This window comes from Lipophrys pholis (assembly GCF_963383615.2).
Source record: "Lipophrys pholis genome assembly, chromosome: 1".
Taxonomy (NCBI): Eukaryota; Metazoa; Chordata; class Actinopteri; order Blenniiformes; family Blenniidae; genus Lipophrys; species Lipophrys pholis.
Genome location: NC_137635.1, coordinates 2,429,874 through 2,453,502, shown reverse-complemented (window position 1 = coordinate 2,453,502; position 23,629 = coordinate 2,429,874). Strand labels below are relative to the sequence as shown.

At 39.9% G+C, this 23,629-nt stretch overlaps 2 protein-coding genes across 2 annotated transcripts; one reads left to right on the top strand and one right to left on the bottom strand.

Moving 5' to 3' along the window:
- Positions 1-3,509: 3,509 nt before the first annotated feature.
- On the bottom strand, positions 3,510-8,191 carry tbata (thymus, brain and testes associated; the record flags this gene model as incomplete). The annotated part of the gene is made up of 8 exons (XM_080478296.1): positions 3,510-3,632; positions 4,242-4,347; positions 4,438-4,585; positions 5,303-5,384; positions 5,587-5,736; positions 5,989-6,077; positions 6,192-6,362; positions 7,999-8,191. 8 exons carry the CDS (start codon positions 8,189-8,191, stop codon positions 3,510-3,512), a joined length of 1,062 nt encoding a protein of 353 aa, XP_080334422.1.
- A 6,161-nt stretch (positions 8,192-14,352) lies between these two features.
- Positions 14,353-23,202, top strand: qrfprb (pyroglutamylated RFamide peptide receptor b). The gene is made up of 6 exons (XM_080474183.1): positions 14,353-14,801; positions 16,036-16,194; positions 17,208-17,269; positions 18,229-18,464; positions 21,326-21,423; positions 21,946-23,202. Exons 1-6 carry the CDS (start codon positions 14,435-14,437, stop codon positions 22,341-22,343), a joined length of 1,320 nt encoding a protein of 439 aa, XP_080330309.1. The 5' UTR covers positions 14,353-14,434; the 3' UTR covers positions 22,344-23,202.
- The last annotated feature ends 427 nt before the right edge of the window (positions 23,203-23,629 follow it).

The window sequence follows — 23,629 nt, the reverse complement described above, 5'->3', positions numbered from 1 at the left end:
AATGATTTGATAGTGATAAGACCATTTGTGAACCCAGTGTTAATGAAGCGACCTGCTTGCAGGAATACAAGACTTCTCCCGACAGTTTTGAGGTTACATGAACTCCAGATATACCTTGTGTGGTTTATTGTGTGCTGTACTTTTGTCTTACGTTATAGAAAATCTCTTGACAAACCATTTAAAAGATTCCATCTCTGGGCGTCTCTAGACTTATCACATTGTTGTGAGAGATCCTTTTTTTTTTTTTTTTTAATACCAGAAAAGTATCAGCGTCTTACCTTTCTTATTTTCCCCATGTGTTTTCAGGGAGCAGTAGCATTTAACAATATATTAATCTTTTAGTGCCACGGTTTTATTAATGTTGGGATAATCTCTCTTGCTATTATTCATTCACGGAGTATCGTCACTCTCTTTTCCACCAGAAGCCATGATTATAGCAGTAATCATTATTTGATCATATTGTACTGTGTTGCCTCTCCTATCTGAACTTTACGAGCTGTCAATGTTGGTGGATGAGACTTTGTGTCGCATGTAAAATTGCAGATTTTATTGGTTTGGGGTCATTTCTGTCTCACATGAATAAAGTCTGAACAAGCCTGAGCCTTTTGTGTGAAGTTGTCATGTTCTCCGTTTGCTGGCGCGGGTTTATTTATTCATTCCACAATCCAAAGATATGTTGGCTGTGTTCGGTGTCTCAAAATTGCAGGTAGATTCATGTGCGTATGTGTTAGTTTCTTAATCTGTGCAGTGCATGAGGTGCACGTGAACCGTATTTTTAGAAACCGTTTCTCTTTCATTACATTTCTTTGCTGTTTTATTTTTTATTGCAATAAATGGTTGCCAACAACTAACTGAGCTCCCTCCAGGCTGTTACTGTCCCATTGTGAAAACTGTTGTATGGATGATGGTCCATACAAGGACTCTAAAGACAAGTGCGTATTAATATTCCAGCTTGCTTCACGTTTGATACGGTTACCAAGAGAATCTAACAACACGGTGGTTTAGTAATGAAATCTGGCTCAGAAATCAAGTTGGCAGGATGCCAGTACATCACAGGTCAAGCACACAAAGACTCACTCACATTCATGCCTATTGGCAAATCGGAGACACGTCAAATGCAGATTTTTGGATGGAAACTGGGATGTCAGGGGAAAAATTCTTTACTACAAGTAATGTCCAAAACATGCTTTTCTTAAGATATTGCCAAATGTAAGGGGCTTGAATATATTTGGTGGTTTTCTTGGTGGCTCCGAGTGAAATGTTGAACCCAGACAATTGAAATGCTGTGAAATCTCTGGACTTTTCATACGGCACATCTTTATTTCACCGTTTCCAGCTGCAAACACTTTTGTTGACATGGTAGTGAAATGACAGACCTGGTTAGTTATGTTTTTATTAAAGGTCAGTGAGTTTCAGAAACCAGGAAGAGCGAGCAGGGTGGAAGGTCGTTTGGATCATTGTCAGAAACTAAATGCACAAATCATGTGAACAAAGAAAAGCAGTAATTACCTTTCGGTCAGCTGGTTACTTCAAGAACTGTTATCAGACCACATTGTTTGAACATTACAACTATTCATTTTGTTGATAAGGATCTGCTCTGCGGTCTCCTCATGTTAGTTATTCTGGGATATAATTGCACTCATCTCAATGCTGACAGAGAAGGAGGGGTTTTCTTTTGTTTTTTTGTTTTTTTTTGTAAAAGACACCAACATCTGGGATCTAAAACTTCATAATACAGATCTGTGATAATGTATGTTTATTGATAGTTCAACATTAAAACATATTTTACTGATCAAATCACAAGTCAGTGGCGATAGAAAGCGCATAGCTGGAAGTGAGTTCACAGGTTTAGATGAATAGAAGACAAGTTCACAACTTCTTAATGTAAAATGAATGTAGGGTCTTTTTTTCGAGTGACATATTCATGTGTGTTAAACAACTTCAAGATGATATTGAAAGAAAACGATCACAGCGATCACATGTCTCCCACAGTTTGTTGATTAATGAAATCAGATTATTCAGTGCAGACGTTTGTACAACTATTCATACTGAGTTGGGTTTATAAATACAGCGACCACTCGAGGGATTAAGCATCTATGTTCTAATATTATCAGTAGTTCCACCTGATTTCTCACTTATCTTAAGAGTATTACCCAGTATGAGATTAAATCTGGTTACTTTGACTGTTAACCTTTTTACCGATTGTATTCTGTGTGTTGTGGTCTCATAATTCTCTGAACCTTCCACTGATATCCACAAACATAAAGTAAATTTGTCATTAAGGTGACCAAACCACGTGACTCGCATGAGCACAGTGTTGTGCAAGAAATCTAATAACGGAGTAATTTGTCATTGTGAATGTGGCGAGCATGCTTGTTTTCTGTGGCACTTACCATTTATAAGAATCAGTAACCATTCAAACTGCTCATTTCTCATGAAACTGAAAAATCCTCAACCCAGGTTGTATAAACGTAAGCTATACTCAAAGCAGCTATACGGCCCCCTCGGTACCGTGGATACTGCCAAAGGGTAATGTTTGTGGTGCTGAAGATGCTCTACCTCCAGTGAATAAGAGCTTAAATGAAATAGGAACAGAGCAGTTGAATCCACACATTTACTCAAATCCCACTGAAATTCTAAAAGTGTTGAAACATGCACACGAATAATCACCACAAATACATTATTAAGGGAAATAGTAGTGTTGGTATAATTTTTGTGAAATTTGTTTCTTCATAAAGCATTACCCATAACAGTGCACATGTGCCCGTAAATCACGAAAACTTTATCACTAAAATGGCTAAACAGAAAGATGCATATGATTCACTCTGAGAGATTAATCTGGTGTAGTTGCTGTTTCTTAGCCTATTCTGTGCTCTACAAACTGCCCAGCCAAAAGAATCGTGTCTTTAATTGCATTTATTTATTTTGTATAATCCTTTTTTTTTTGTAAAGCGAATAAGTCTATATTTCTTGGTCTTGTTGCAACGCTAGTTTATTACAACACTCCATTACAGGAGCAGCTTTGTGTGTAGAATACATTTAGACTTTTAAATGCATTTCCTTTTTTATTCTTTTATGTAGCCGGAATGCTGATAGGATCATTTCTGGAATCAAGAGCAGACTTGGGGAAACAGTCAATTGCTTTCATATTGAAGGCTCTTGCTTTCGTATATTGGTGACAGTGGATGTCTGCCTTTGCTATAATCAGTAATTGGAATGGGAGTCCGCGGCGTTTCATAAGAGACAACAAAGTGAAGTAGAGAAAAACTAAATCACACCAATTCACTGGAAATTAAAAAAAGGATGAATTTCCAAGCATTTTTTTATTCAATATATTCTTCACACAGGCAAAAATCCAAGTGTGACATAATCTTTAATCTTGACAAAGACTGATAGCGTAAATAGTAGTCTTCATTTACAACTCTAGTGAGCTCATCTAACAAATATATACTAAGCAATTATAAAATAATCCACAAGACACATTATTTATGTAATTACCGACCAAACAGTCATACAACCATCACCATGGTGACTTTCAATGCGTGGACTCTATGCATGGTCAGTGCGAGAGCGTTGAAGGGGATCCGGAGACACTGAGTGGATTTCAAGGACTTCTGCATCTCCAATCCTCTCTGCAAAGAGCAGTCATGTCAGCTTCAGACAAAAAGAGAGCAACGTCTAACACAGTCAAGGTCACATCTGTCCTTTTCTGAATATATTGAAACAAAATGAATATGTAACAAGTAATGTGAAACCAAAACCTATTTCATCACGTTCAACACTTTCATAAATTATTCAGTATTAGTAAGACAAGAAATGAACAGGAAAACTAAGAAATTAGTGCAAAGCATTTAAAAAAGCGAATTGTAACTTTTCCCAGCTTGAGTTTTTTTTCCATAATATATGACAATGATGATGATGATGATGATGATGCAAATAGTCTATTAATCTGCGGCTTTGGGGAAATGTTAGAAAGTGGGTAAACATTAAAATGAATTCATTTGAGTAAAAACATGAATTTAGAAGAATAAATGAAGAATTCCAATAACTGTCAGGATCCCCAGCTGTGTCAACAATAAAAGCGACACCAAACGAAAAAAGTTTTTTTTTTTGGCTCAAACTGAGTATCTGTCACTTCAACCAAGGACAAGGCTGAAGACGGTTTGGCAATTTTATCACGGCGAAGAGAAGACATGTCCATTAACAAACTCTAAAAAGCAAATCATAGGGAACTGATTTACTTTGGGATAAACCTTCTGATGAGGGTAAATAGCAACATGATTTGACAAAACAAACAGGAAGTTACCTGGTTTGTCATCGCAGAATGGTTGGTCCACATTATGGGAACTGTACGGTAAACAGACACATTAAGCTTGAAGCATGTCTTAGCAGAAGAAAAAAAAAAAAGACAGAGAATATGTATGAGTTCATCCTGACCATGTTTTCCTTGTTTTCCTCCACGGGGGCTGAAAGGATGATGGCGGAGACGCAGCGGCGTGATAAGGCTGAAAGTGCTGCAGGTTACGACCAGAGAGATCGACGCCGCCCAGAGCTTGTCTGATCATCCCCATCACCAGATCTTTCTCTGTCACATCACATACTTGCAGCTATAGAGTCATTACAGTTATTATACCATTTCAATGGGCAATTGAGTTGATTCGCTTTAGTGAGGAGATTATGAGAAAGCAGATGAATGCTTCCAGTGATGGGAAATAGCTCAAGTCATTCAAGACCTTCACTACTTTTTTCTTTTTAGTCGTCCATTGATTGATTGTTCATTTAAAATGTGGTGAATGAGGAGTTTCGTGACACTTAGATACAGTGGATCCATAATTCCTAGATGCTATTTGGAATAACCACTAAAAAGCAAAGCAAATGACTCCAAACGTTCTGGCCAAGTCAGTTAACATGTATTTCAGCCCTCTGCCACTAAATACTCTCAACTCTCCATATGTTATTTGGCCAAAACGAAAATTCTTGTAAGACACAACGAATTTCAGAGATAACAACAATGCCCTTCACTTCTGCGAGTGTTTTTGTGTCACTCTCATTGGGCGGAACAAAAGCTCCACACTGAAGGTTTTTGTTAGAAACGTTCACGTTTTCCTAAAAGATTCTACAAGTAATTGTTTTTAAAGATTTGCAGAATAACTCAATGGAGAGAATGTGTCATTTTTAGTGCTACTGCAGTCTTTTATAATCAATATCCACTTTTCACTTTCTCCAGCTGCAGAGGAAGTGGTTGCATGACAACTTAAATTAATAGAAATGTTTATTGTCCATGTGAAAGGAGACAATTTACCTCTTTGTCCTGCAAGCAGAAGCCACTGCTGGACTGTGGACAGGGAGTCTGTTTGCAGGATCTGACAAAGTACCTCCAAAACCTGAAGAGATAACAGCCTTAGTGGGAAACCGCAGTTGGCTCCAGAGAGATTATTTTCACAGTAACAAAACACAAGTAGAGCGTCCGGAGGTGGAAACCTGTACACTTTAGAGGAGTTGTGTGACTTTAGTACTTCTGTGTTGATGTTCCACAATCACCATGATATTGAATAAAGTGAGAGTACGGAAGAAAGAGTGCATCACCGTCAGCTCCAGATCCTGGAAAGGTTGAGGATACTTCAGGTGCTGCGAATAGGATTTGCGGTGGTAAGACCTGGAGGATGGAGGGATAATCCTCCCAGATTCGGCCGAATATTGTGTCTGTCGACGGACGAGTCCATCCTCTTGCGTTGCCTGAAATACATTGACGGAATTCTCCATCTTTGCATATAGTGCTTAATAAAGGCAAGAAATCAGGCACAAGTCAAGATTCTGTGCATTTATATTCAACTTCAGGTATCCGTGCTTTCTATGAGATGCAAATTATTGCCTTTAAAGGTTTCATTTAGCTGCAGGTAAAAGCGTACTCAGGCATGAGATGTATGCCATTATTCCAACTTACCATTCACAGCATTCAAAATGCAGTTGAAACTAAAATATGCATACCTCTTTTTTGTCTTTTTGTGCCTGGGAAGACAGATTGACTTTTGCAACCAGTTCCTTGAGTTCATCCCTCCAGGCCTCTGAAAACAGTGCTGTAGAATAATGCAAAAGAACAAGAGTTTTTACTTAAAATTCAAATCGGACTATTTGAAGATGTTTAGCAAAGGAACGAGAGGTTTGCGTGCGATGCACATGCATGAACATGCCTGAATTGTTTTTGTTTCCGCTCACTCCATGTAGACTTTGAACGTGAGGAAAAGCAAAAGCTGGCTCCGCCGCCTTCCTCAGAAGGTGGCTCTTAAGGAATGGGTGAGGAAATAACGATGAGGTGACAAACCAATCGTCTCTCACCGTGCAAATTGGCCTTCCATTAAGTCCTGGGGGAAAGAGAAATGAAACTGTATTCACTCTGCGCGCATGCATGTTGGAGTGTTTCAGAAGTGCCGGGCAATCAAAGCTGTACCTGAGGAAATAAAGCCCACGGAGTTCCCACTGAGACTAAAGGAAACAGCCTCAGGGAGGAAACCTACTTTTATCCCGGTCATATCCTTCATGTAACACACTGTATAGCTCATCAATGTTTCAACACTCAGAAGGAATTTGATATCATGTGTCGGTTGCATTTTAACTAATGTCAGGCTGCATCAACAAGCTTGTCTTGTATTACAAAGAAACGTGTGGAACTTTAGAAGCAAATAAGCAGGTTTTTGAAGATGGTCCAGTTATGAAGCAAATCCAACATGCATATGATTTAACAAGTGACGCTAACTTGTTGGTTCAAAGGGAAATTGCACAGAAAATAATACGAATCGGTTGTAAGTGCATGAGTTGTGGAATAAGCAACAGAAAGAGAAACTACTGGGGGATGAGGAGGACGCCCGAGAAGATTCATGGATGTAGCGAAGGACAACGTGGAGAAGATTGGTGGAACAACAGAGGAGGTTAGGAGAAAGGATGAGATGGGGGCAGATGATCTCCTGTGGCGACTTCTGATTGCAGCAGGGAAAAGACAAAGATGATTGCCCGTGAAGAGATTGCGAGCACTGTAGAGCACCAGTGTCAAACGTGTGAGAGCACGGGTCAAATCCAACACAACCCTGCTGTATCATCGGTAACCTGTTTAGAAACGTCCAAATTTAGAAACGTTGCACTCTGCAGTGACACGTTCTGTCAGCAGGCATATATCAAGACTGTTCACGCTTCACGTTAAGATTGTTGTTAGTGATAACAAGACACAACAAGGGAAAGAAAATGTAAATCACAAGAGAAGAACAGACACTTGAGCATTTAGAAGGTACTATAAGCACCTCAGAGAAACAGAGAAGTGGATTAAGAATGGACTTCAGAAGGCGACGAGATGAGACAAAAACAAAAGTAAGTGTTTACTGTCATCACTGTTAGGGATGTTTACACCCAATGGAACAATTTAAAATTCACAACATGTTGTGCAAATGAAGTGTTTAATGTTGTGATTGTTTGGAATGTGTGATTATAAAGCTGAAAGCTGTATTTTTAGGGACGCTGAACACAAACAGCCCTGCAGCAGCGGGGCTTCGTCTCGTCTTTTTTTCCCCAATTTATTTATTTATTATTATTTTTTCTTTCTTTGTCAGACCCTTCCAACCTCGCACAGATGGTTAAAGCTTGATGTTAGATGTGTGAATAGATCATTTGATCTGTTGTTATTCTAGGGACGCAACACTCCCTGTCATAAAGTGGACATTGTTCACAAAGGAAGGCAAAGCCTATGTTTTTGAAGAGAACTTGAAGTTTTGTTGCCGTTTCATCTGTATTATTTTGGTACTGCATGTTCAATATCTAGTACCACAACCTGCATGTGTGACGCAGGATTACTGCAGGTAAGAGCAACTCTAAAAATATAAAAAATATAAAGTCTCTCAAGAGAAAAAGCCATCAGAATAAAATAAAAATAAAAAATCCATTTTGGAGTGATATTAGCAATAACTGAAGCGTCAGGATCAGCATGAGCGTCCAGGTTGCCGGTGTGCGTACCTTGAATGTGCCTCACCCGGTTTGGATGAGGGTTGTGGCGGGAAAAGAACGAGTGGTGACTCAAGGCACCAAAGCGGGCGCTGCTTTTTGTCAGCATTTTGTTGAAGTCGGCAGTGAGCGGCACCGGATCGACGTGACTGTGGCTCCTCTCCCCGGTGGAACCCCGGGAGCCTGGACCCTGTGCTGTTGACATATCTGAACGGCAGCTGGATTGCTCGGCTCTAATCTGGGGAAGTGATGAAAACCTGTCGAGGATAATCTCCTATTAATGTGAAGAGACGCAAATAGCCTTTGATATTAAACAGTTTTAGTGCAGAAGTTGTGATTGCGCACCACAAAGAGGCATGAGAGAAACTTTTCAGATTTCCACTGAAATCTCGACAAATGGATGTTTTTTGTTCTTCCAGGTGGACAAAAAATTTACAAAAAAACTATTCTAGATGTTTAGAATAATAAATAAATATGGAGACTTACCTGTGAAAACAGGCTGCAGCTACAATCCTTTGGGACTCGATGCTCTGTGTTGCTTTTGTTGCTAAGAAACAGGACCTAAACAATGGCATGTTGTGTGCTGACACACTAAGGACAGCATTTTTTCTCTTTTTTTTTTTTCTCTTTCAGCAAAGCAGCTTGAAGTTAATTCCTCCAATATTACGGAATCATTTGGCTCTTTAAAAGTTGGTGGGTGAAAGGAGAGGACCGACACCTGACCATCAAATGCTCTATGTTGTCTTCAACTGGTGTTATTGTGAAAAAGAAAACAGTCTGGGTTGATAGTTACAATCCTGAAAGTGGTCTGCTGGTATTTCTCCCTGACCTTCACCAGCAGTTGGACTCCAGACATGCGTCCACCTGAAATTGTAGACACAAACATCAGCATCAGCGGTGTGTTATGTAGCCTTGCGAGCTTATCTACTTTGGCTGTATAGTGATGTTGATAGAAGGATGAATTCAGGACGAATGTTGTTTTATCCGGTCCACTTTACTTCTAGTTATTATGACAAGTATCAGATATGAAAACTCATTAGTGATTATTTGTCAGTATAACATCAGTTTCTACAAGTTGTTGGCTGCAAGAAGAGCTTTTCCCCTTTTATTTCCCGGATAAAAGACAAATTTATTCAGCTAAATGTGTTCAAAAGAGTCTCTTTAGTTAGAGCGGGACTATACTGAAACTTTCCTTCCTTTTAAATAACTTCACACACAATAAGTAGGTTTGTCGTGTGCAGCCTGGGGGTCCATCTCCAAGGCCCAACACACTCAAACAACGTTGATGCTTCAGCTACTGAGGACATTGTTCAGAATACTATATATATATAGGTGCATCGCTCGAAAACTTTTACCATTGCTGAAAAAGGTCAATTTGTGTTCAGTGATAGCAGAAAAAACGAATCACAGAAAAAAAAACCAGTAAACTGAAATGTCCTGCAGTTACACTATGATTTGTTTTGAATGATATTAACCTCCGGTAACAGCCTCCACGTGAAGGATGAATACTGAGAGGTTCTGGCTGTTTAAAAACAGCTGGATAAAGTTCTGTTTGTTTAAAAAAAAAAAAAAGCAAAAAAAAAAAAGACAGGAGGAGAAAAGTACCTGAAGAACAGTTACATAACAAACTGACATATAGATTTGAAGAACCTTGAGAGCTTCTCCAGGAGAAAACGACCACTTGAGTCAGTGCATCACATCACATAATGTCTATGAGTATAAAATATCAGGCTTCTTTTGTATGTGAGAACAGAGCTGTTAGTTTAAAAATACCCTGCGTACATTGCCACCTGTGATGCATTGAAGCCTTGAACAACTGAAACGCATTGAGTGTGAGATTAAAAAAAGAATTGGAATAAAAAAAAAAAAGTAAAGAAGAACTAGATTGCTGTTTTCTTGGACCATAGTTGAGCAAGACAGCGGTCATTTTGCAGACACACGAGCATCCGGACACAAATCTGGAAGTATGGGTTTCATCTTAAATATACTTCAATGGAGGTATCACTTGTAAACACATAAGACACGAAGGAGTAATTAAAACCACATGGATTTACCCCAAATACATACATAGCAACCAAAACAAGTAGATCCAGAAATATTCCCGTCAATGAGTCAGTGTGACGTGGTAAAAGCCACAAAATATGTTTAATAAAAAACAACACACGTTTCTAATAAAGGATTAAGACGATCACCAACTGCACATAAGCTTTTATTCAGTAATTCATTCTGTCTATCAGAAATGACCAAGAAACCCTAAACCATGGGAAAACTCTTGCACTGTTGTATGGTACATTTTCAACATCATGATACAGGAAATTGTGATAATGTTCATTTTTTGCAGGAAATGAGCCAAGAAAGACATGATCCAAAGCAGGATGTTTCAACCACGAGGATCTACTTTACCCCATTAGTCTTTACATGGATGAATGACAGTCTGTGTCTTATAAGAGAACTCCTCCATATACGTTTGGAAATCCTCCTCAGGATGTTCGGCTCAGACCGTTTACATGCAACATGTTTCCCCACATTCAGGGAAAGCTACTTCGAACTATTTACAAAACAAAAACACCATTATCCAGAAATATAGCTGAAGGATGAAGTAAATTGGACTGGAAATTAGAATCTTGGGAGGATTCAACATGTATGAAGGACATAAAAATACTCTTCATTCCTTATTCCAATAGATTTCTGATTTCCACGTTATTTTTCTGTTCAATGCCATTTTATTTAATCAGTGCCTGTTACAACAGAGCTATGTCATGTCGATTTAAATTCTTCTTAAATATCGATTCCAAAGTACTGAAATTCCACATGAGCAAGCAGGACATCTGTTTCTCACCAGTAAGACTCCTCAATCAGATCCCGACTCAGGTTGTGGCTTTCTGATTGCTAATTGTGATCAGATGATAGTGAGAGAACAAAGGATATCACAGAGAACAACTGACAGCAGATAGCAAAGTGATCATTATGGTGCAGATTCCAGATTCAGAGAGAGAGAGAGAGAGAGAGAGAGAGAGAGAGAGAGAGAGAGAGAGCAGAAAGTTAATGACATGTCGTGGCGATAGAGGAAAATAGGACAGAGCAGTAAGCTTGATCAAACAGGAAAGTTTTTAAGCCAGATTTTAAATATAGAGACTGTGTTTGCCCGATTTAATGAAACTGGGAACTGGTTCCACTTGAGAGGAGCCTGATGAAGCCTCAGCATCTCATCTCACCTTTTAGAAACTCGAGGAACCTGAAAATAGGCAGAAAGAAAGAAAAGTTCAGCGCAAACTCAACAGACATTTCGGTCCAATAACAAAAAGTTGGGACATTATAATGTTGCGCATCTTGTAAATTTTAAGATATAATTTGTTGAAAGTGGGACAAAAGAGGGAGGATCTATATATTGTTCTCTGTTTCTTTTAGAATTGTTGAATATGTTGCTGTGGTTGGATCTTATAAGTTTAAGGAACATTCAACGGTTCATCTTTAACGACCTACTAAAAAAGCTTCAACAGCAAACTGAAACCAGAGAAATTGATTGATATTGAATCTTTTCTCTGAGTGTTTCAACGCCCCGCTGTCTATGACTGTGTGGAAAACTGTAATTAAAGCTGGTCTATCTGCAAAGTTTCAGGCGCATTCACCAACAAGGACTGATTAATCATGGAAAAACTGAGTGAACTGAACGAGCACAAAAAATATAAATCTCTTCCACACTTTGTGCAAAAGAAATATGATTTCTGTAGAGTAATTGTTTTTAAAGACAGCCATTTCCCAAGACTACTTTGTCTAGATTATAGTTAATAGTGGGGAGTGAAGCAGCTCCTACTTTACTCTGAGTAAAGGATTGAGTACGTCTAAGACAAGCCACCAGTCCAACACAGGGCAACACTGATTGATGGACAAACACACACAGTTTCATTCACTCCTACAGAGATACAGTCATTCAGTTGGAAAGAAAAAAAAAAGGAATAGTAAACTATAATTTGTCTTCTTCTGCACCTATTCCAACATGAAGGAATAGTGGGCACCAACAGAGCGATGATGAGAACGCTAAAGGTTTCTGAATGCTTCTTGATGGTTGGGTTGATGGTCGCCCTGCACATGGGCTCATAGTGATGGTGATTCGAGTGGGTAGCAGCGGCTTTCACTATAATCTCATTCAAGCCAGGGATAATTCCGTTACACGCTTGTCTCAGAAGGTCCAACTGGGCCAAATGCACTCCTCATACCTCGAGGTCCACCAGCTGATTTCCAACAATTACAAACCACTGGTTTCACAGGTAATGGTAGGATAATGATTGTTTTAATTACAGAAAAATTACTGTGAATCACTGTATTCCAGTCTTCGCTTAATAAAATAAAGTGCTTAATACAGTTCATTAAGAGAAAAGTTATTCCCATTAAATTAACCGTCATGAATCTTTGTGGGAGAAGTGCTCAGTCATATTTTGACCTTATAGCGCCGCATTATGTAATAATGGTGCAGCATGTAAAAATGTATATCATTTTCACTTCATTATGTAATAACGCAAAGGCCAACACATAATGCTAGTTCAACTAGGGAATTAAAATGTTTTCCTAATTAATAAACATAGAACGATATAGATAAAGGACAATGTTCATTAGATAATGCTCCAAATTATTAAATTGTCTTTAAAAAAGAAAAGTGGAACACCAGCATTTTGTAATAACTGTTGCAGTATGTAACAAGTTATTACAAAATGCGGTGAAGTTTATTATGAAATGCGTTCAAGACCTTTATTACAAAATGTGGCGTTATTACATTATGAGGTGAAAATGGATTACATTATTACACATTGTATGAAGATTACATAATGCGGTGCTACAGACCTCCTGGACTGAGATTGGGAAACACTGGACCGTTTTTCCATAGGAAGAACATGCAAACTCCAAACAGAACCTTTCCCAATCAAACTGGGCGTATGAGGGGCGTTAATGCAAGGGGGTCAAACATAAGGCCCGTGGGCCAAAACCAGCCCGCAAGAGACTCTGATCCGGCCTGGCAAAGCACCAAGCAAATTGTAAAAATGTGATGGATAACATTTATTTTTTTAAATAATTTATTTGGCGTAGCAGACACAATATAACATTGAGACCCGGGCTGAGATATCGGGGATGCTGCCATGAAAGATAACAGACTCGCCTCAAAGCCGTGCTGTCAGGGTGAGTTTGTAAAAAAAAACATGCATAGTTTTTTTTTGGGGGGGGGGGGGCATTTAATTGTATTTTGCTCCAGAAAATAAAAATAACTAAAATTTGTGCTGTATTATACAAAGTAAATAATGTAATGACGAAGCAATGTACATGTCATATAACTCTGATTCTTCAATATCTAACCTACTGTGGGGAGTTTTGGGGAAATGCCAACAAGACAAACACCCAGTTACTTTTCATCTTACAGAAAAGAATAATCAGTCGAAATAAAATACAGAGATCCAACAAACCCAATATTCAGCCGGTTAAAGTTGTTCCAATATAATGACATAGTGGATTATAATATTCTTCAGATAATGTATAAAGCTCATAAAAAAGTTTTACCCATTAAATTTTAAAATAGACTTGTAAAAAGAGAAAGCAACTACAACTTAAAATTAGCAGATACTTTAAAAAAAAACAACAAACAAACAAAAGAAAAACAAATTAAGACCAAAGTCAGGGAACGTTGCATTTCAGTAAAAGGGGTCCAGTTATGGAAATTCTAGACAAGGACTTGAAAGACTCTAAAACACATGCTGAATTAAAAAACGGAAGAAAAAACAACAACTTGGTTTATATTGAAATACCAAGAAATAGTGTCGGGGAATCAGTGTTTTTTGTTTAGTTTTTTTGAAGAGAGAGCCTCTTGGACTTTATAGTCATTTTGATTGTCATTTGTTATGTGCTGTTTGCTTTTAATTTTCAATATAATCTATTATTATTTAAATGTATTTATTTATTTTTTACAATGAATGAAATAAACTGAACTAAACTAATAAGGTATAATTATTATGAGCTTTATGTTGCGATTGTAGTCATTTTCAGTAATAATTGTGTGGTTTTGCAAAAAATATTTTGACATTTTCATCCCATATATAAAATATATTAAATTTGAAAGTAATTATGGCACAAATCAAATATCTCACAAATGTAGGGAAAATAATCCTAAATCAATCATGAGGGCACTAATTAAAAGAGGGAGAGAGAAAGTGGTGAAGCAAATGTCACATCGTTTTCCCATTAAAAAGAGATCATGATGTGGATTTCAGCAGATCCATCATTGGTCTGTCACCCTGTCTTGGAGGAGGTCGATCCAGACCGGCAAAAAAAAAAAAAACACCACATGTGCAGCGACACCAGCAGAATCAAGGAGTCAGTGCAACATCCACATGCACCTGCAGGATGGAGAGCAGCCTCCAGCTCTGAACCTTCTCACGGTGGACCTTTAAGGGCTGGGACCGGGATGGCGGCAGCCTCCACCGACTCCGGGCAGGGCTCCTCCAAGATCACCCCCGAGGTGCTGGAGGAGATGCTGCAGTTCTACAACCTGAGCCGCCAGGAGTTCGTCAAGATCTACAACATCAAGCCGCTCGTCTACGTCCCCGAGTTGCCGTACAGCGCCAAGGCCACCTTCGTGATCATGTACGTGGTGATCTTCGTGCTGGCGCTGGCCGGGAACAGTCTGGTCATCTACATAGTTGTGAAGAAGCGCGCGATCCAGACGGCGACGGACATCTTCATCTGCTCCCTGGCGGTCAGCGACCTGCTCATCACGTTCTTCTGCATCCCCTTCACCCTGCTGCAGAACATCTCCTCGGAGTGGTTCGGAGGTGGGTCTCACTTTTTGTTTATTTCTTATTTTTGTTGAACTTTTAAAAACGTGCGCACGGAAGGAAAGCACAGATGTATTGACTCACGAATTACTTTCACGCGCGTGAGAGTTGGCGACGCAGCGCAGCCTGCAAAGAAGAAAAAGAAAAGAAGTCAGTAACTTACTGTTGAAAAAATAAAAACATGCAACACGCCTGAATAATGCATGGCAGTCAAATACATCATTTACACCTGCAAGCGCACAAGCAGAGCAATTAGTTTCCGGGAGCGTACACAATGTTATGGAACAGCGGGAGCACGGCTGGAGCAGGTGCCTGCAAATGATGGATGATATCGCGTCTCTGGAAAAGAAAAAACAAAAGTGACTGCAGGAAGGAAGTCCTCCCCCACAACCCCCCCACCCACCCCACCCCACCAACCAGAACCCCCCAAAAAAGAAACTGTGAAGATGATTGAGGAAAGCAAAATATGTGAATATGTGAGACTGAAAGATGTTTCTTTATGTGTTTTAACTTTGGATTTTCACACGTTGTTTGTTCTCTGTGAGTTCATACAAGTTTGCGATGCTCACGTCTTATTTCTTTCTTCCAAAATGGGATTATGCAAGTATGCATGGTTATGTAACAAAAAGGAACGGGAGGGATTTATTTTTTTATTTTTTTTTATTTTTCATTAAATTTTTCACTAGAAATGGTTAAATAATTTGTGTCGTTTTAATGGAATGATTTGGTTGAATAATTAGCACACAGCGGTGTTTCTCCATACCGACACTTTACAGTTAAATTCTTCAATCCACCGAGATTTGAGCGACTGTTCTCTAAACCGTTGAAGCTTCCAGCTGATTTCAGACAAACATGTGGTCATTAGAGTGGAGTTTCCACAGCAGCTCTCAGCATTGTGACCAGTGAATGTGACAAACAGCCGCCTGTACCATGGTAAAATGGCCTGTGGCTCAAAGCATTTTCCTCCATGTGCTCACAATTAGCTCGGGAGGTACACTCTTAACGTGTGTGTTCCCAGTCTGCACCTGATTATCTGTGAATTGTGTGTGCTTGCTATTGTGTCGTCACCGTTGGTTGTTATGTCATTTCATGACGAGGAAGAACAGCAGGAAGAACTTAGCTTTTTCAAATTCCTATCATCCTATAATACAAATACAGTTTGCATATTTCCAGGAGATACTTCATTTGATCTGCTGTTAAAATCCTCTATCTTTTATTATTTTTCTTGCAGGAGTCCTGGTTTGCAAGACTGTTCCCTTTGTGCAGACGACAGCCATCGTGACAGGCATCCTCACAATGACCTGCATTGCCATCGAGCGCTACCAGGGAATTGTCTTCCCGCTGAAGATGAGGAGGCAGTACTCGTCCAGAAGAGCATATAAAATGCTAGGTATTACATGTTCGCATTGGATGGGTCACTGTGCTTTCAGCAGTGCATCCTCTGTCCTCGGGATTACTTAAATGTACTTTATTTAACTCTCTCTTGAATTGTGCACATTCACACACTGGAATAAACGACCCCACATGATTAAAACTAAGTGAATGCAAGTATTGTGCGGCAAAGACGCAGGTTTCATGTGTGGAGATCTTTAGTGGTGGATGACTACGAGTGAAAGCCTTTTCTTGTACTGCATTAATGGAAATATGCATGAGAGTCATGCCTGCAGGATGTGTTTCTTTTGTCCTCTCTACAACTCATAAATGTAAATCAATTAGAGTTTCAGCATCTTCCCATTCATCATGTTGTAAGAGCCTCAACGTATTCTGCTGTTTATATTGTTCCAAACTAAATCTACTATTTGCATAGTTTTTTTTAACCATGAGGTGCTTTGGTGGCAGTTTTCCTCCCAGTGGATGTACTTGAAAGTATCCGAGAGTGTTATGTAATATTTGCTCCAGGAGAGACGTTCACCTTCCAGATGAGCCCGGGCATGTGTTTCATTGAAACTTAGTAGAACGAGAAAACTGAATACTATTAAAGGTAATTCAACTGGAAAATGTACCGAAAGAATTTAGGAAATGGAAAAAAGTGCTTCGAATGCAATGACGACGCAAAATGTGGATATTTCAGTGAGAAACAAATGACCAAAACAAAAGTGATATCTGGTGACGTCAACACATTGGATCCTCCAGCATGCAGTCTGCATACTTTGCTTTCCTCACTCTGGAAGAATAATGAACTATGGAGGGAGCGTGTGGAGACTCACACAGGGTTGAAAGCTTGTTAATTACTCAAGAGAATAATTAATTATGCAGCTGCTGTGACTGCTGATTGATGATAAGCACATGAACGCAGCTGTCTTTGAATCGCTATGGCAACATCTGTGTTTATTGGCTCATGGAGACGCTGCAGAATGTAAACTCCTGTGAAAACATTTCTGTTTTATCTGTCGAACCTTGCAGGGCTCGTGTGGATTGCTTCAGTGATAGTGGGGTCACCGATGCTGTTTGTGCAGCAGCTCGAGGTAAGGACTTTACAAAGTGGCCTGCAACACACAGGTTTTCTATCTTCGAAACCAGGTGTGAAATGCAATAACAGCACAGCCTTCAACTTTGAGTGTCTGCCGATTTGAATGCACCGACCGGCTCAACCATAAGAGACAATAAAAAAAAGCTGTGGCGTTGACTCCTCGGTAGCCACGTGACAGTGGGGGTCAAAGGTCAGGCTCAGGGACCCACAGTGGTGACCTGTCTGCTGCGGGGGATCAAAGATCAAACCTGGGATCTTTTGATCCCGAGTCTTCTCTCACCTCGAGGGCGTCACTAACCCTTAACACGAGGTTGGATTTGTCACATTGGGACACATTGTTCTTTTCAACGTCGTCTTCCTCAACACAGTTAAACTATTCAACCAAATCCTGAGCAGCTTGAGTGTAAAATAACAAGAACACGCTCAGAAATGTCACGTCGCTCTCTGAAATATCAAACGCACCTTCCATTCCGTTTAGAGTCGATCCCATCACTTAGAATGAATAACAGAGCAGCCAATCAGAACACAGGGACATCTTCAGTTTCTCAAGTGCTTCTCCACCGTCAGCGAGCGTGACTTCATCCTTTGCATTAAAGTTTTTTCAAGAATGCGCTTGCTGAATAAAACCTTCATGCAAACATAAACACAAAATACATGTACAGCTGTACTTGACTGGAGGAAAGGTCAGGTGGGCGCCACTCACACGCGTGTGCTCGATGTCTGTTATGTTGTGGTTTTATATCTCTAATATCTATAACTATAGAGTCTATACAAATACACTAAATCATTCATGAGCCACTGTGAAGGAATGGGAGGGTTGTTTTTCAATCCTAGAGTTGTAGGAACTTTATTTGTTGGTTGGAGAACTTGTTATGAGCCTGTCGTGCATTATGTTCTCTCAGTGAAGTGCTCTTGCGGGGCTCAAAAGGTTTCTGTCTCCGCTCTGTTTCTCAGGTGAAGTACGATTTCCTGTACGATCACTACCACGTGTGCTGTCAGGAGAGCTGGAGGTCTCAGGCCCACCGGCAGGTCTACACCACCTTCATCATGGTGGCTCTGTTCGTGCTCCCCCTGGCAGCCATGCTGTTCCTCTACACGCGCATCGGCATCGAGCTGTGGATCCGCAAGCGAGTGGGTGACGCCTCGGTCCTCAACACCATGAACCAGAGGGAGATCAGCAAGATTTACAGGTACGATGAACGGCTGAGGAGCTCAATGGAATCAGAATTTCTCCTGGTCACAGATTGTGGACGGTTCTGAATCGCAATTCTATTCTGATTGGAAATATTCGGAAGAAGGAAGCCAACAAAGTACCCGGGACAAAGGGTCACAGTCGCAAAGTTTAGTTCAGAAATCAAAACATTTCTATTGTTGACAACTCATATGTTGATCAAAACCAACATATGAGTAATGGAAAAGGGGTTTTGGTTAGTTGAGATCAGCCTCCTGACTAGAAGCCTTGGATCCCATCTGGGCTCACATCTATCATAAAACCGGCGCCAAGTAAATCATGCATATCACAGTTTGCAGTGGAAACTAGACAGGAAGCTGAAAGAGGAAAGGAAAGAGTCTCAGCAAATATTGAAAAATGCTGATAGTTTGCCTCAGTGGAATTCTCTGATCATGTCGTGGGAAATCCTGCAGCTGGTAATGGTGCTGTACTAACATGAGGTCTTAGGGAACTTAAAACACTTGTCTTTGATTGCACAATTTCTCTCGTCATATAGTTACATCCCTTTATGTAATTGGACTTCATATATCTAATTGAATGGCATATTGATTCGGAAAAAATCAGTCGTTTCAAGACCTCTGTAGAAGAAGCAGCAGAAGCATGTTGACTTTCTTCGCTTGGGCGATTCTGTTGGTTTCTACAGGGAACAGGTGAAGCAAATTAAACTTGGATCAACTGGCAAGATCTTTAACTGATGTTGACAACAGAGACTTTGAGAATACAATCCATTGATCTAAAGGATCTTTAATAAGCACATAGGTCAGTTTTTTTTGCTGGTGCTTCTGGATTAAAACATGCAGGGAGAAGAAAGAGGAAGATTTCCACTGAAACAGCTGGGTAATCTTGCAGAATAAGGACGGATCGGGGAGGGGATACGGTTGGTTATGCAGATGTGGCTGTGACAGGAATGCAGGAGGAAAAATCTAAAACCAAATCTTTGCAATTGAAGAACGGCATCAGCCCTGCAGACGATTTGACCTTCGATACGAATAAAAGCGATTTGATGTCGTAGGAAAGACGAAGCATGAGAGAAGGAACATTCTACTGATTTAGGCTTTATTATAGAAAGTTAAGGGCAGCACATACTGGCAGGGGCTGTATATGAAGGAGTGCATATCACCAACATGTACGACAAAAGTAGTAATATTGTCATATCTGATATAGACTACAAGTCAAAGCTATTTGATTACATGTTTATCTAGAATTTCTCTGATTTATACAAAAACTGAGGATGATCTTACAACGAAGCACGATTCGGATGGACCGTACTTAATATTCCAGCAACTTTCCACTCAAAGGGACTTGTTAGATTATACGCAACATATGAGATGATTGAAGATAAGAAAAGATAAAGGAGAACACTGCCAGATTAAGTTCTTCAACATAAGACTGCAAAGCCTTTAAAGATCATTGCCGTTTCTTTCTCTAAACATTGATTGACTGAGACAATCAGGACGAATCCCAAAGCAGCCGATACAGACCTGAAGGTAAATATGGAGTCCTCGTGATCCGTCAGACGTCACAGCGTAAAGATCAGGATTAATTCTGAAGCAGAAACCGCTGCATTGGCAGACTTGAATTGCGGTGCATCCGTGACTCTGAAAGTAAAGCGCACACGCCCGTCATCGCTGTCAAGGAAAACCTTGGATAGTTCATTCATGTCAGACCACCTCCTCTGTCTGCGACAACAGCATGATGTTACAGAAGGAGAGTCCAGCTGCTGAACTGCCTGGCCTGCCGTCCGAAATGGAAACCTCAGAAAGAAAACTCAGGACTCGAAACAAAATGAGGCAAACAAATTGGTCAAAAAAAACAACAACCCTGCTTTGACAGATATTTTCATTCTATTGTAACAAGCGGATGGTTGACTACACGAGTAATCAGAGTCATGCGCCAACATTTTTGGAAATGTGTAAGAATCCATCCATACTTCATTGTATATCATTCAGTAAAACCCATCATACAATCTGATATAAGCTTAATTTGTTCATTAAAAGCAAAATTGATTTGTTGTTGATGTTCCATTGTGAACAAAATGAGGGTTTATCGTATTTATAAATCATTCCTTATTTACCTTTCACATTGGAGTTATTTTGAGTTGAGATTGAACTTTTCTCTTTAAAAAAAACAAAAACAAAACGCTTGACATTAAGCGGCTGGTTGTTATTTATTTCATTCAGAGTTCAATCACTTTGAAAAGTACTTCAAGACTATACTGTGATTTTAATTGTCCACTGAACGACTCTTTGCTTTTGTATTCAGAAAATCTTTCAAGGTATTTCTTTTTATGTTTCAAAGTTTTCACAGTTTTGTCAAATGCCGTTGAACTTCTTAAATAAAACCACCTGTCACTTTACACAGCTTCAAACATATTAATTCAAATGAGCCGTCTCAAATGATGTCTGATCACTGTGGGGTTTATATGAAACATTTATTTTTAAAATGACGATTTTACAAAACGATTTATTGTGCTGTGACAAAAACCCTCCAAGATGATGGGGGCTTACATTTGAATTAGATATGACTCACTTCTCTTTAACATGAGAACGGCGTTTCAAGCTGTTCAACAAAATAGAAAAGATTTTTTTTCCGCCCCGCCTGACATGGTTGGGGGAATTATTCCTGCATGCTCAATCAGCGAACCAGAAAACGTTGTGTACATTTAGTTCACATTTTGTCTCATTAGTCTTGCACTGCTGTTATATTTTAGCATCTTTAAAAAAAAAAAAAAATAAATCAAAGTACCTGCTGTGACACAAAACACTTTCATCTATATTTTTGTTTACATTCGTGATTTTTTTTATTTTCTTCCTTTCAAAGGAAAAAGAAAAGGGCGGTTAAAATGATGGTGACCATCGTCCTGCTGTTTACCATTTGCTGGGCTCCATTCCACACAGTCCACATGCTCTTCGAGTATTGTAAGTATTGCCGGGTGTATTAAAGCAAAACTTAACCCCACTGTTTATATTTCTGGCCTTCACAGGATGGTGTAGGTTTGTTTTGATTTAAGTCATCATAGTGGTAATACATTTATACATGGCCTTTCTGACACTAATAGATAAAAGATATCCTACAGAGCAGGGGTGATGTTGATTTAGAGCTCATATTTGGTGAAAAACATCCGGCCATCACAGATTGTCATGCTGTGCTTTAAATCATGACACAAGATAAAAGCTGACTGTGAAATTCGAATATCACTGAAGCGTAGCTTTCTTCATTAGTGAACCTTCAGTATGAATATTTAAGGATGTTTGTGTATTTTGGGTCTGTTCTGTGACAGCGCTCAGATTTCAGGGTAAGATGAATACATTTAGGGTATTTTTTTTTTTGCTTCAGGAAAAACAAAAACAAAAAACAACTGCATTAGAAGACGACAGTGAAAGAGGAAATGTGAGGTCTCAGTGTCGTGCCTCATTTCGCGCTCTCGTCTCTCTACCCAGATGAGCTGGAGAAGAAATACGACGGCGTCACGCTCAACATGATCCTGGCCATCGTTCAGGCCATCGGCTTTTTCAACAGCTTCAACAACCCCATCGTGTACGCCTTCATGAATGAGAACTTCAAGAAGAGCTGCGTCTCCACGCTCTCCCACTGCATCCGGAAACACAACCAGCAGGTCGGCGCCATGGTGGCGCCCAGACTGAGCGTGCAGTTCGTCAAGCCCCAGAGCAGAGAGGACATCCTGAAGCCCGACGAGGGGAACCACCTGGAGCAGCCCTCGGCGGAGAAGGGCCCCTCCAGTTCATCGCACGGGGAGAGCTCGCTGGAGGTGGTCGGAGAGAAGATCTTCACCATCCAGACGGAGCTCCCTGCAAACAGCTCGTCCCAAGTCAAATGAGAGGGTTTAATGCTCAGACGTGGCGGCGGGATAAACGTCCAACCCGAAGATCACAGTCACCCGGAGCCCGCAGCAGCAGCAGGCCACGTCAGGTCACACAGTTGGGATTCACACTCAAACCTCTAATAGTTTGGCAGCTCGTCTGTGCAGCGCCAAGAACTACAGCGTGTTTCTTCTCTGGTGTAAAGCTGCAAAAATACAAACGTTATAAAGACGCAGTGTTGCCATTAGCGAGAACTACGAGGACAGTCGTCCAAATACTGCCAAGACATTCAGGCTCTGTGCAGTTTTTGTTTTTTCCCCCAGGATGTTTAGAAGAAGATGCACTTTCCCCGTCACTGTAGAGGAGCTCTTGAGCTTAATTGAAGCGTTTGAAAGAGTGAGAAAAGTTATAAAGGGCTTTAGATAGCAAGGCTTTAGCAAGTATTTAAAACTAATCACTGCAGGGTAATTCAGTCAATACATGATCTATTTTGCTGTCAAGCATCTATGATGTCTTTTGCGTTTGAACTTTTACAATCAGAGACCTCTTCCAAGTACTCGCCTGTGACAATAGACTCCTTATTGTCCGTTTTTAAAAAGCAAACTCAGTGTTGAACCATGAATGTAACCAAGAGACTTCGATTGAATCAGGACAATATGAATAACATAAGTTTATTCATATTGTTTCAGAACTTGAATATAAGCACAAAAATCATTTGCAGGTCTGAGCTTTGAAGGATGCACTTGATCTCAGACCACAAACAGCTTTTGATGTAAAATAAAACTGCTTTGCATTATGGTACTGTGGAAGATTTTTGTTATGATGTTGTCTAAACAATAAATAAATGTAATTTTGATTTGAGTTCAAGTAGAATTACAGTCCGGCTCTGATTCTGTGCATTTCTAACGTTGTTGCCTTTCAAAGCAAACACTCATCCACCTGATTTTTTTTGGGGGGGGGGGGGGGGGGGGGGGGCTTGTTGCACAAATATTTCCTGTTGATTGAATCAGTGTCAAAATTGTTGACATTCCTGATGCGTTATTTATTTTAGCATCAAATAAACCCAGGACAGGTCGTTTAATTTAGTCTAAGCCGAAGGCATGAAAAGAAGCTGAAAACTTGCGGCATCTTTCACTTTCAAGGTTCCATGCCTCAATACCGGAGGTCTGCAACTCTTCAACTTGGGAGAGCTTTTATACAAAGAGGAGAACGACTTGATCAGCAACAAGTGAATGTGCTTGAAAACCTACTAACTAGTAATCCATGTAACTTAGATTCTCTCCAGGTTACGCACGCTGTTCAA

What these genes read in the sequence shown, in the direction of transcription:
- qrfprb (XM_080474183.1), top strand. Translation starts at nt 14,435, where the DNA reads ATGGCGGCAGCCTCCACCGACTCCGGGCAGGGCTCCTCCAAGATCACC. An exon ending in CTCCTCGGAGTGGTTCGGAG is followed by an intron (nt 14,802 to 16,035) that starts GTGGGTCTCACT and finishes TTTTTCTTGCAG; the next exon opens with GAGTCCTGGTTTGCAAGACT. An exon ending in GAGATCAGCAAGATTTACAG is followed by an intron (nt 18,465 to 21,325) that starts GTACGATGAACG and finishes TTCCTTTCAAAG; the next exon opens with GAAAAAGAAAAGGGCGGTTA.